Source organism: Lissotriton helveticus, chromosome 11 (assembly GCF_964261635.1).
Source record: "Lissotriton helveticus chromosome 11, aLisHel1.1, whole genome shotgun sequence".
NCBI lineage: Eukaryota > Metazoa > Chordata > Amphibia > Caudata > Salamandridae > Lissotriton > Lissotriton helveticus.
In genome coordinates, this window is record NC_136072.1 from 293,218,008 (window position 1) to 293,230,656 (window position 12,649).

The 12,649-nt window shown below is 40.1% G+C and overlaps 1 protein-coding gene across 1 annotated transcript in view; it reads left to right on the plus strand.

Annotated features, from left to right (window-relative positions):
- Nucleotides 1–12,649, plus strand: part of GOT1L1 (glutamic-oxaloacetic transaminase 1 like 1) — a 484,104-nt gene that overhangs the window by 191,235 nt on the left and 280,220 nt on the right. Inside the window, exon 4 of the mRNA XM_078666696.1 lies at nucleotides 1,635–1,747. Coding sequence (XP_078522822.1) covers nucleotides 1,635–1,747 — 113 coding nt within the window. The remainder of the gene's footprint in view (nucleotides 1–1,634; nucleotides 1,748–12,649) is intronic.

The following is a 12,649-nucleotide window of genomic DNA, read 5'->3' on the forward strand; positions in this document are numbered from 1 at the left end:
ATAGATACTGGAACCCGGGGTCACACACTGAATTATTATTGGATTCCAAGGACCCCCACTGAATCATTACAAGAAGCAGGGGAACCCACCCTAAGCATTTTCAAGGATTTGAAGCGCAAAACTATACACAAAAGAAAACATGTATTCATCATTTAACACACATATTATGACATTTTATTTAAGTCACAAACAAAGATAAAAATCTGATTTTAATAGGAAGATAGGAGTGTTTCTAAATTCAATTGAGGCCATTTATTGTCCATACTATATTCAGTTTGATGCACTTGACTGCTCCCACTATTCAATCAGACGTTATCTACTTTTTAGCTTCCATTTTCCAATTCCTTCACATTTACAGCAAGTTTTAAAATGTTCATCTGTACATTTTGCTTTTTCACTCATGTACATTTTATTATTCTGTTAATACTAATTTCCAAGGCAGTCGTGGACCCCAGAGTAAGCTTCACGGACCCCAGGGTTTCCCAGACCACAGATTAAATACCCCTGGTCTATGGCACTTATAATATGATGGAAGGGATATCTGTCACGTTTTGATGGAGTATCCTGTCTGCCAAACTCTAATCAAAACCCTTAGTCTTGTAAAAGTAAGGGCTCAAGCGAAGCACCAAATGTGTGAGTGTCACTCTCAATAAGTGATAATTGAGGTGTTAGTCACCAGGGGGCATATGTAGGTAATTTCCATTTTGCGATTCTCAAATAGCGATGTTTAAGGAATTGCTATTTGAGAATAGCAAAATGGAATGTAGGTAATAATTCGCAATTTTTTTGCGAATCTCTAACATTCCTTATTTGCGATAAGCAAATTGTGAATCACAATTAAGGAATGAGTGTCCCATTCATTCCTATGGGCCTTTGAATGGGGATACATTCTCAAATTGCGATTTTCTGTGAGAAAATCGCAATTTGAGAATCGCAATTCCAAGGGTGCCAGGGTGTCCAAAGGACACCTGTTGCACCCCTGGAATGTGCCTGTAAGTACATGTGGCGCACATACATGCCCTAAGGGCATGTCTGTGCGCCACATGGAACTTTGAATTAAAAAAAAAATGAATTTTTAAAGGAAATCGCAAAATACCATCTACTTGAAGTAGGTGGTATTTTGCGATTCCTTATGCCAAAATCGCAATTTTTAAGGCACCCCTACATAGCATTTAAGGAATCTCAAAATTGTGATTCCTTAAATGCTATAAGCAAAATAAGGAATCGCAATTTTTGCGATTCCTTATTTTGCTAAGTGCCACCTACATACCAAATGGGCGTTTGCGATTTGCAAAAAGCCTTCCTACATATGCTCCTACATGCTCTGCCTTAGACTTTATGGTTTATTTTCATGTCACTGGAACTCCTCAATTGCATTGTAGGACTTTAATACATAGTAACCAATTGTGACGGTGTATGTGTGTATATGTATACAACTCTCAAGGATATCAAATGTTCTTCTCTGATTAAGACCTTTGGTGGGATGCCCATCTTGAAATTCAGACTGATGAGTGCTGTAACTTCATATGTTCAGTGGCATGCCAAGTGTTTTTTTTAGACCATAGCTTAATGCATCAGCGGAGCGGCCCACAATAAGGTGATGTTTAAGTGACCTGTCGCTGTTCTTCTTTCAGGGAGCCACCGCCAAATATTTGAGGAAGCGGGGTTCACAGAGATTCGCTCTTACCGTTACTGGGACAATGAGAAGCTGATGCCTGATGTGAAAGGACTGATGGATGACCTTGAGGTACATGGAAAAACTTGAAAAATATTTTAATATTGACTCTACAGTAGACAGACAAAGCTTCCTTATTCACTAGTTCACTTTGTGAACAGAGGGAATCGTGGACAAGTCACGCACACAATAACTAACTAAGGATTTTGATTTAAAAAGGAACAAGGTTCAGACAATGTGGCGAATAACATGTTGGGTGTTCTTCTGGCCACCAGAGCAGGAGCACAGTGCAAACGTTGAACCACTGCATAATTCTCCAAAATGAGTGAGTAGAACTACTCAGTAATAAACCCTATACAAGAGGTAGGTATAGAGTTCAGAAAGGCGTGGTTAGTTTTTTAAATTTGTGTAAGCCGTCAAACTCATGAGTTTGTGGACATTCAAAAACTCCTACATGACACTTTCCCACCCCAGGAACTGTTGGAGTTTTACTTCAGTAAAGGACTGGAATAACTTCTCTAGTAGGGTGAAAAGTGTGATAGATCACCTCCAAACATTGGTTCTTGAGATTGGAGGGAGAGAGATTTGCAATATATTTTCCCTCTGTGGGAAAAAATTAATAAAATGTGCATTTGCACCTCAGGTTGCATTTATGCAGTCCTTGAATGTATGCTATGTATAGATTTGGAGAGACAGGCGAAAAAGCAACCTCACACAACATTCCTAGTAGTACGTCTGGAAACCTGCACCTTGTCCAGCCTTCCTAGCATACTACTGGCTTGTTTGCGAATAACCCAAAAGTAGTGAAAACTGCACGTATTCGGGGATATCTTACTATTGGCACAGATTTACTCATTTTTTGTGTGGGTCGGGCCCTGTCTCCATTGTAGATGTAATGAAACAAACGTAACGTGGTTATTCTTATAGGTTTCAGGCGCCAAGGGTTTGGAATTGCACTGACTGTAGGAAACTCTCAAATTAATATCACGGTGCTCAAAGGAATGGGGAACCACTCAACCCCATAAACCAAGAGACGATGTCCCTCATAAGACAATTTCAAACTCCCAAGCACACGTGGATTCTTAACAAACGGTTTCCCTTTTTCTTTCAAAACAGATAAGCATATATGGTAATCAAAAATATAAATCAATAATTTCGATTTTCAAACAAACGCTGAGTATTCCTTCGCCATCACGTCATTCGTGACGAATGATGTGATGGCGAAGGAATACTTGAGGAGCCACGCTACTCGAAACCTTTAACTAAAGAATCAGATACGACTTTAAAAAGAAGAATATTTTGCATGAGGGAAACCAGCAACGCATACTGAGCGTTTGTTGCCATCACCAGAACCCACGAGTGGTTTGGAAATATCACCACGCGAAAAAGCACAGCATTGGAGAATATAGCCTTGAGAAAGTCGCAGGACTACCACCTGTAGCGACGAAACGCGTTGGCTGTTGTTTGCTGTTTGGAGAAAAACCGAATAAACAAAGACAAGAATTTGTTTGAAAATCGAAATTATTGATTTATATTTTTGATTACCCTATATGCTTATCTGTTTTGAAAGAAAAAGGGAAACCGTTTGTTAAGAATCTACGTGTGCTTGGGAGTTTGAAATTGTCCATTGTAGATGTAGTCTGTCAGCGGAAGGATGTCTGTCATTTGAGGGTGTAAGTTCCTTTTAAAGACATCCATCTCTTTCCCCAGAACAGACGTCTTTAGACTGTGGCACAAGCCTTCTGGAGGCCCATAATGATCCGGGAGCGCCAGACTCCAGCCAAGGGGGCATTTATTATGCCCCTGGGAAATATAAACTAATGCCAGGGTTTGGCCGGAAGTAGGTGTCAAAAGGGGTGTGCTTAGGCTCAAAACATCCCTCAAAGTTCCTCCCTCATATTTCTAATAAAACATCACACTTCTATACTTTAACACTTTTATGGCGATCTGGCTGCCAAAAGAATGTCAATAATCTTGTATTTTAGTGCATTTTCAAAAAGGGTAAATTAACATAACTTTAATGTTTGACTTGCTATCTTCAAAGCTAGCAGTTTTGAGTTGTGAGAAAATATGTTTGACATTCTGGGGGCCCAGATTAGTTTTTTTTCTACTTTTATGGGCACATGCATCAAAGGAAATTGCATTCGCAAATGGTGCAAATCGCAAAATTCGGTCGTTTGCGAATGCAATTTCCATTTTTGGGATGCATTAACATTTTTTTATTTTTCGCTATTTAAGAAATCGCACAATTGCGATTTCTTAGATTGCGATTGCATTTAAGGAATCTCAAATTGAGATTCCTTAAATGCAATGCATCAAACTCTAAAAATGTGCGAATTCGCAAATTAGTGGAGCAAATTACCATGAAGTTGACCTTCATGGTAATTTGCGAAAACTTTGAAAAATGCACTAAAGTGCATTTTTCAAAGTTCCATTTTACACACACACATGCCCTTGGGGCATGTGAGTGTGCAAAATGTACTTCTAAGCAGATTTCAGGGGTGCAACAGGGTGTCCTGTGGACACCCCTGCACCCTTGAAATTGCATTCTTAATTTGCGAATTTCTAATGGTGAATTGCAAATTAAGAATGTCTTTCCATTCATTCCTATGGGCCTCTAGGCCCATAGGAATGGATGGGGAGGTATTCCTTAATTGCGATTCTCAATTAGAGAATCGCAATTAAGGAATTTTAGGAAATCGCAAATTTTATAGCGATTTCTTGATGCATTGCAGTTTGCAATTCCTTAATTGCGATTCCTTATTTTTTGCAATTAAGGAATCGCAAAATGCAATATTGATGGATGTGCCCCTTAGTGTGTGTGCGGAATTAATACGTTTGAAGACATTTGCGCCAGAAGATAATAACAGTGGAATCAACACTAACGCCTGTGACTGTAAATTTCAAGAGAGATGGCCTATGGCATATCAAAGATACTCTAAATTAATGTGGGTACTTCTGTAATCATCATTGAGGGCCCAATTATAATCTTAATTACCGTCTGAACTATAATTGTTTATTGGTATTCTGTATAGGACTTCTCAATGTCCTGGGTGCCCTCTGTTGTCTCTCCTGCCCCCTGCCCCTACTTTAAAAAACACGTGTCCCATCCAGGCACATTTCTAGGAAACCAGTAAGACAACATTGCGCAATTGTCCTCGATTCCAAGTATTAGTCGGTGAACCATGGCTTTGCGAGGTTTTCATGCTACTTTTTTGGCGCCTGCGCTAGAACCTCCTGGCACATGTTTCTAAGGATTTTAAAGGCTGTGTTGTACTTGTTACTTACAGCTGTATTTCGCATCTGTTTTAATATACCATGGTTGGAAAGTAGAAAGATTTACGTTGCTGAAACCTTGAAAGGAGACAGAGAGAGAAAGGCAGTGCTGTATTCCACACTTATGTGGGAGCTTCCTTTTCCTGGCATTTTAAAGTATTTTAACGACATCTTTGTTCTTATGTTTTAGTGCCCAATGTGCAATAGATGATTGTTTTCCCTCCTTTGAAGAGTAAAGCATACCTTGCTGGTCTGTGAAATTCTAAAATTACAGATGCAATGTAGCATCTGATTTAAAGTTAGATGGACCCCTCCAGATCCAGCCTGCCGGTTGCCAACCGGCTAATGCTAGTCTCTGTTATGGTATGTTATGTTATGTTAAGTGCAACTTATGGAGCGCGCTAACACCAAAAGGCTTCATGGCGCTTTAAGACAGAGTGAGTGAGGGGGAAGCGTGAGTGGCGATGTTTTTAACCAAGGGGTGGGAAGAGGTGAGTTTTGAGTGATTTTCTGAGTCTCTGCTCAATTAACTCTTCAAAAGTAATTTAGGGAATTTATTTTAATCAGAAAAAATGGTGTACTGCAATGTGGAAAATGAGGAATACAGGAGGAGAACGTGGGTCAGGGTAAGCATACTTTTGGTATATTGTGTACATATTTATTCAGGTTTTACCTTAGATACATTTCTAGTACAATAAATCCTACATACCGAATAAGAGACTGACCATTGAGTGACTTGTAGAGGAGCTAGAAGGAAAGGATCCTTAGGTTGGTTGTTATAATATGGGACTAGTGGATCTCATGAGAACAGGTGGATTACAATAATGACCTTGCTTGTACAGCCTTTCATATACAGTTGTGTGGTATTGGAGTTATATTGTTTCTTGATTCTATAGTCACAAGGAAGGCCTTCAAGGTGCTTCTTCTACCAGGTAAACACCACAGGGAAAAGGATGGGTAGTTTGGTTACTCCACCCGCAAGTAATTGGTCCCATTAGGATTGGAGGTGGCATTCGGTGCTCATTTTGTGTTGTCATGGGTTTTGTAAATGCTAATATATTACCTACTGGCGGTCGCCAGTAGGTATATATAGTTAGGATTTTTTCTCTATGGGTTTTTTGAAAATTCTATGTCTAATAACTTTGGCGTTTGTGGACGGAATTGGCTGAAATTTTCAGGAAAATGGCACATTTTGTTTCTGAGCAGCCCTTGAAAATTTGGGGGGGGTTCGTCCAGTGGGGGCCGAGAAAAAAGGGGGGTCCCAAAACGTGTTTTTAACATTGAGTTTTCCATAGGGCGGTTGGCCTCACTTTTAGCCCGAACGGCTGAATGGATTTGCACGAAACTTGGCAAAATTGTAGGGACTGGTAGCCCGATGTGCCTTTTGTAGGTCTCAATATATGTGCTCCAGTGGATTTTGAGAAATTAACGTTTAAAAAAAGATATATATCTGTAACAGCGGACCGGTTAGCGCTCTGGTTCGCGGACTTTTCGCGCAACGGAGCTTTGTGAAGCGAAGCTGATTGGTTCTCCGGCGTCTGTCAACATTCCAAACAGTCCGTAGCGGCCGCCATCTTGTCTCTCGGTAGGATCGAGAGACAAGAGGAGGTCAAAACAAAGGGGGAAATAACTATAAGGGGGCATAGTAGATCCTCGCTGACCCCCTAGGTTTGATGTGGAGGTTTTAAAAGGGCCCCGCGGGGCAAAAAAAAATAATAAAAATAATAATCGAACGGCTGAATGGATTTGCACGAAACTTGGCAAAATATTAGGGACTGGTAGCCCGATGTGCCTTTGCTAGGTCTCAATATATGTGCTCCAGTGGATTTTGAGAAATTAACGTTCAAAAAAAGATATATATCTGTAACAGCGCTCCGCTTCGCGTAACGGAGGTTTGCGAAGCTGATTGGTCATTCTGTCACTGGGCTATAGTTGGGCTACATCTGGCTGATATTTGGGCTACATTTGTTTTTTTGTGTGTCTGGCGGCCATCTTTGGGCTACATTGGGCTACATTGGGCTTCATTGGGCTACATTCGGCTAATTAGCAAATAGCTCATCGCAAACTAGGAATGGTAAAGAATCGCTATTTATTCCTTAAAGTTCGCTATTTAGGAAATGCAAATAACTTTGATGATACATATGGCGGTTCATCTCTAACAAGATAAGAAGCATAGGGATAGATTTATGATGACTGGCGCATCACCAGGGATGTGTTAGTCATTCTGTGCCGCTGTTCCGTCACCTATGGTGTGCTGCATTTACAATGCGGCGCATCACGGGGCAAAAACAGCACAGATGCGTGATGTATCTGTGCCGTAAAGGTGGCGCATTGCTGGAGTTGTATCGCAAGTGTGATGAAGGTCCAGCAAGGGTCGGGGGTGCCCCTGTCGCAGGGTTTCTGTTCTCACACAGAACTGTGGACAGAGGATTGGAACCTCGGCGAATTAGGGTGTCCCAAAACTCACGTTAGTAATCAAAAACTATTTAGCAAGCTAGGTACAGTGTCACATTGGATATAACAAACTCTCAATGTTTAGACAATCCAGAATATGAACTTATAGTACCTCAGGATACGTGGAACTCATGAACAGTCGGTCGTTATAGATTTCTTAGAAACCAGAACATGGAGTTAAGAAGAACACATCTGTATTTGAAATGTTTATTTACTAATGCCGTCTTCTCAGGCGTAGTACCTTAGATAATAAAAGTACACATATTATCAGTAGCAAAATTACCAGCATAGTTACTAGTACATAAAAAGTGAATGGTGATAGTATGTTAACATGCTGTAAATGAATAAGAGTTAGCAACACTTATAAGCAGCCGCGGGCCGTGGAGGGAGTTACGGTGAGGCAGGGAGGCGGGGAGGGGGAGAAGCAGGGTGGAGAATACAAGTACACATATTATCAGTAGCAAAATTACCAGCATAGTTACTAGTACATAAAAAGCGAATGGTGACAGTATGTTAACATGCTGTAAATGAATAAGAGTTAGCAACACTTATAAGCAGCCGCGGGCCGTGGAGGGAGTTACGGTGGGGCAGGGAGGCGGGGAGGGGGAGGGGCAAGGTAGAGAGGGCTCCACCCTGCTTCTCCCCCTCCCCGCCTCCCTGCCTCACCGTAACTCCCTCCACGGCCCGCGGCTGCTTATATCTCACCCTCCCTAATACACATATTATATTATTTGCTAAGAAGGTCTCTTTGTGTTGGTTTAGGGCGTGCCCATACTTTAGTGTCTTAGATTTGAAGGAATCACATCAGCATACACCAGCTCTCTCTTCATGTGAACCGCATCAACTGTTGTGTATGTGTGTTCGGCAAAGCAATATAAAACCCGCCTCATGCCCAGAATTGGCAGAAGTTGCACTTATGTTATGAGTATGAAGTCGTGGAGATCAGACCTCATAACAATTCTGTACCGTGTTGTTCTTGAAACTTTAGCACTCGCTGTACAGATATAGTTTAACAAGTAAAGCAGATAGTAGACCAATAACATATTATTCTCATGTAAACCACGATGAACTACTAGGTGGAAAGCTAAAGCAACAACTAAATGTCGTGTGCAGAAGTTGCAAAAAAGGAAAAATGGCGTTTAAACCGGTAATGAGCCCATGCTAACTTAACACGGTGTAAAGATATCCAGGACCTAGATGACACCTCCTCATGATCCGGAAACGAACTGAATAAGATAATAGAAGTGCCATCTCATGAGAGCAGATTGCAAGTTTATATGTGGACGGTCCGCAAGGTAAAGCATTAAAAACTAGGAAAATTCAATGCTAAAGAAAAATAAAACAGCCAAGTACTTTATCGAGTCTTAAGCCAATAGGCAAGGTAAATAATAAAAACTTGACAATTAAGTCAATGAATTGTCAATGAAATGCTAGTACTCAGCATATGAAACATGAAAAAGGTCTATGACATAACTGTGTATGCAAAATAAGCTGCAACAGCCTCCAACAGGAAGTCACCGTCTTCATCCGAAAACAGTTCAGCCATCCAATTTAAAAGCGGAAAAGAACATACGTGCTCTCCCAGCACCGGATCCTCTATCACCATCAGAGGACAGCTCGGTGGGTTTTCAAGAAAGCTGTGTTCCAAGAAAGACTGTGCTGCCGCCAGTAAATTCCAGGGACCAAGTAGTCCATGCATCAATGCCACAGCCATAATCCTTTCGCCAGGACAAATCAACTCGTGAGTAATGATAGCAGTCATCAGCTGATTAAAGTCGACGTCAGGAGAAACCGGTCTGCAGAGACACAAATCAATGGCCCAATCGAAATCACAGGTCAGGCAGTGAAATACAGGCTGGACACAGGTGAAGTAGGAGAACCGAAAAGATAATCCATATGCCGTGCTTAATATCGCCAACGGCATTGTGCCATAATATTCTAGCATGCGATTGCGGAACAGTGTCAGCAGCTGCAGGGTCGGAGGTTGCATAGGAGGGACATCCATATTTAAAAATGTAAAAAAGCACAAGAGCGTCCGCTGGTAATGCAAGTAAAAATGCAATCCACGAACCAGAGTGGAGAAAATGGAATGAAAGGGAGCAGGGATGACTCCAAAGATTTTCTCAAATGAAGTCACGAGACCACTGGTAACAACTTTAAAAAAGTGTGCCAGGGATTTTGTGGAGGATGCGTTAAAGATAGTCGGAAACATGTTGCTGAAATTGAAAGGCAAACCTGTGTACGGGTGTTCGCTATGTGAAGTACGAAAGTTTCACGGGCCGAACTCAAGGCCACCTCTCTCTGAGACAAAAGAGCTCTTATTCTTGTCATGCCGTTGAAACGTGTCCCAAGGTTGGTATTTGTGGCCAGATTGAAAACTCCCTATGTTCATGTGTGGGAGGAAATAGAACATTTCTGCAGCAAATAACCCGTTCACTTACTGTTACGATAAAAGGAATACTTTTAATTAACTCAGAACAATCTTCATTATTGAGCATCAAATAACTACCATTTTCCAACAACTTGAACGTGGGGATGATAGCAGGAACTGGCGTGCCTTGCATCACGCAAGCCATATTTGGTCGGTGTTTGTTGCATGAATCGTGTAACTGTATGTGCCTACACATTAGTGAATGATCTGGCGTCTCAGTGCATTCCTCTCCATTCAGATAAACTTCTTGATCATCTTTGAAACATCTGTATGTGTATGGAAGCGACCAGACCTCATGAACAAAAGCACTACCTAAAGGTTCATAAAGACCTATTGGTATATATTTCATACAATTTGAAAACTTATATAAAGCAAAAGGCAGCGTTATTAAACCGTCGATAAGGCATGTTGCCAAAAAACCCGCAATCCTCTGCTGATGATGTCACTGAGCATGTCATGAATGATGTAATATGTGACATCATCAGTAGTGGATTATGGGTAATAGTATCTCTAGTTTACTCCCCTATAGCTGTCTTTCTTTTAACATAAGTGTGTGTTTCCTTCCCTTATACTTACTGTTTTTGGTTCGCTTCCAGTTCGCGTACCAGCGAGCGAACTAGGAAGCGAACTAAGAGAAATAGAGGTTGGCACAGTTCCAAATATTGTACCAATTTTTTAATAACGGGGAGGTAGTTCTGAAAAGAACTTTTTTTTTTATTTTTCTGAACATTTTTTTACTGTAAGGTTCCCGATTCGCGAAGCGGGAACGAAGAAAAAAAAATATTTAAAAAAATAATTATTCATAAACATATAAAATATATTTTTGGATTTAAAGAAGAATAAATTTTACAGCTACAGATATTAGCTGTTAAAAAACCAATGAAATTCACTGAAAAAACCATAGGTTATAGACCATATATAGTTAGGAATTAGCATTTACAAAACCTTGAAAATTCACTGAAAAAACCATAGGTTATAGACCATATATAGTTAGGAATTAGCATTTAGAAAACCTTATTTTACTCACACAAAACCATTGAAATTCCATATATAGTTAGTTGCACTAACTATATATCGCGCACCCGCAATCCACTGCTGATGATGTCACATATTACATCATTCATGACATGGTCAGTGACATCACTGATGACATCACTGATGACATCTCAAATGACATCACTGATGACATCACTGATGACATCTCATTTGACATCAATGACCACATCACTGATGATATCATTCATGTGACAATACAATGCATCTCCTCACATTTTAATATAACCTCTGTTTCACCCAGTGTTAAAAAGAGAGTATAATTTTTGAAACCATTGACACACCAATACTAGTTACTACATACGCACTCACTGATTGCTACGTCTACACACACCTTCACTCATTCACCCATACAATCATTCATACATACAATCACTCATCTTTACAACACTATCATATGCACTCATACACCTATACAGACACTCACAGTCTGCCACGCATCCATGGAGTTACTCACACACCTAGTCAGTCCTGTAAAGAATCAATGACACTTCCATTTTCTTGTCTATACAGTTAAACATAGAGCACCTTACATTTTCAAACATATACTAACACATACTTACCTTCTTATACAATCATTGATACAAGTACAGATTGATCTGCACAGAGTCACACACCTCCCAGCTAGCCACACACACACTCAGTCTCCCATACAAATACTTGGGCAATCAATCAATAACCCATATAGTTACTCATATAGCTACTGATCAACACATGCAGCAGTTTACAGAACAACAGACATAATGATGCACAAATTAAGACAGTTTAGTCACTAACCCATGCAGTCAGTGAGACACATTTAATCACTCACTCATACAGTCAGTCATGCACCTACTAAATCCTTCGTCCAGACACTTACACATCCACTCATTCTTCAATATGTAAGACATATTTAAACTTTATAGAAACAAAAAATCACTGGATGTTGTTATCAGTGATGTCATCAGTGATGTCATTTGAGATGTCATCAGTGATGTCATCAGTGATGTCACTGACCATGTCATGAATGATGTAATATGTGACATCATCAGCAGTGGATTGCGGGTGCGCGATATATAGTTAGTGCAACTAACTATATATGGAATTTCAATGGTTTTGTGTGAGTAAAATAAGGTTTTCTAAATGCTAATTCCTAACTATATATGGTCTATAACCTATGGTTTTTTCAGTGAATATATATATATATATAATATGATTAAACACCCTTGGAATTGATATCTGGTTGGTGAATCTTTGTCTGAGAGCGCACAAAATTGTGGAAAACTTTTTACGGAGATTGATTACCGGCGTGCTCCGCCGGCGTGTGTGCCAATTCCCGTGGGGCCGTGGGAGGTCAGAAGGAGCGACAGTGTGGAGATATATATATATATATATATTTAAAATATATTCCTATTCCTGCTCAGTGCCAGTCAAAAATCGTGGTGGTGGGTCCACGGATTAATAGCCAGCTCAAAACTCCCAAAAAGGAAGAGACTGCACTCAAGTGAGAGGTGAAGGACTCGATTTATTCACTGAGTCACACAACAAACAAGAAGCGTTTCGGCTCCCGCCTTTTTCGACTGTTCGTACATTTGCAGCATCGCCATGCTTATATTTACAACCATGATTCAGATGTCCGGTTATGTATTCATCATTTTATAAAAAACAACATTCTGATGGCAGTAAATGATTCTGTTCATTATCATTCTTATAAAATCTAAAGAACTACATTTATAACTAATCATGATTCATTGGTATCACAAATTTAAATAAAATAAAAC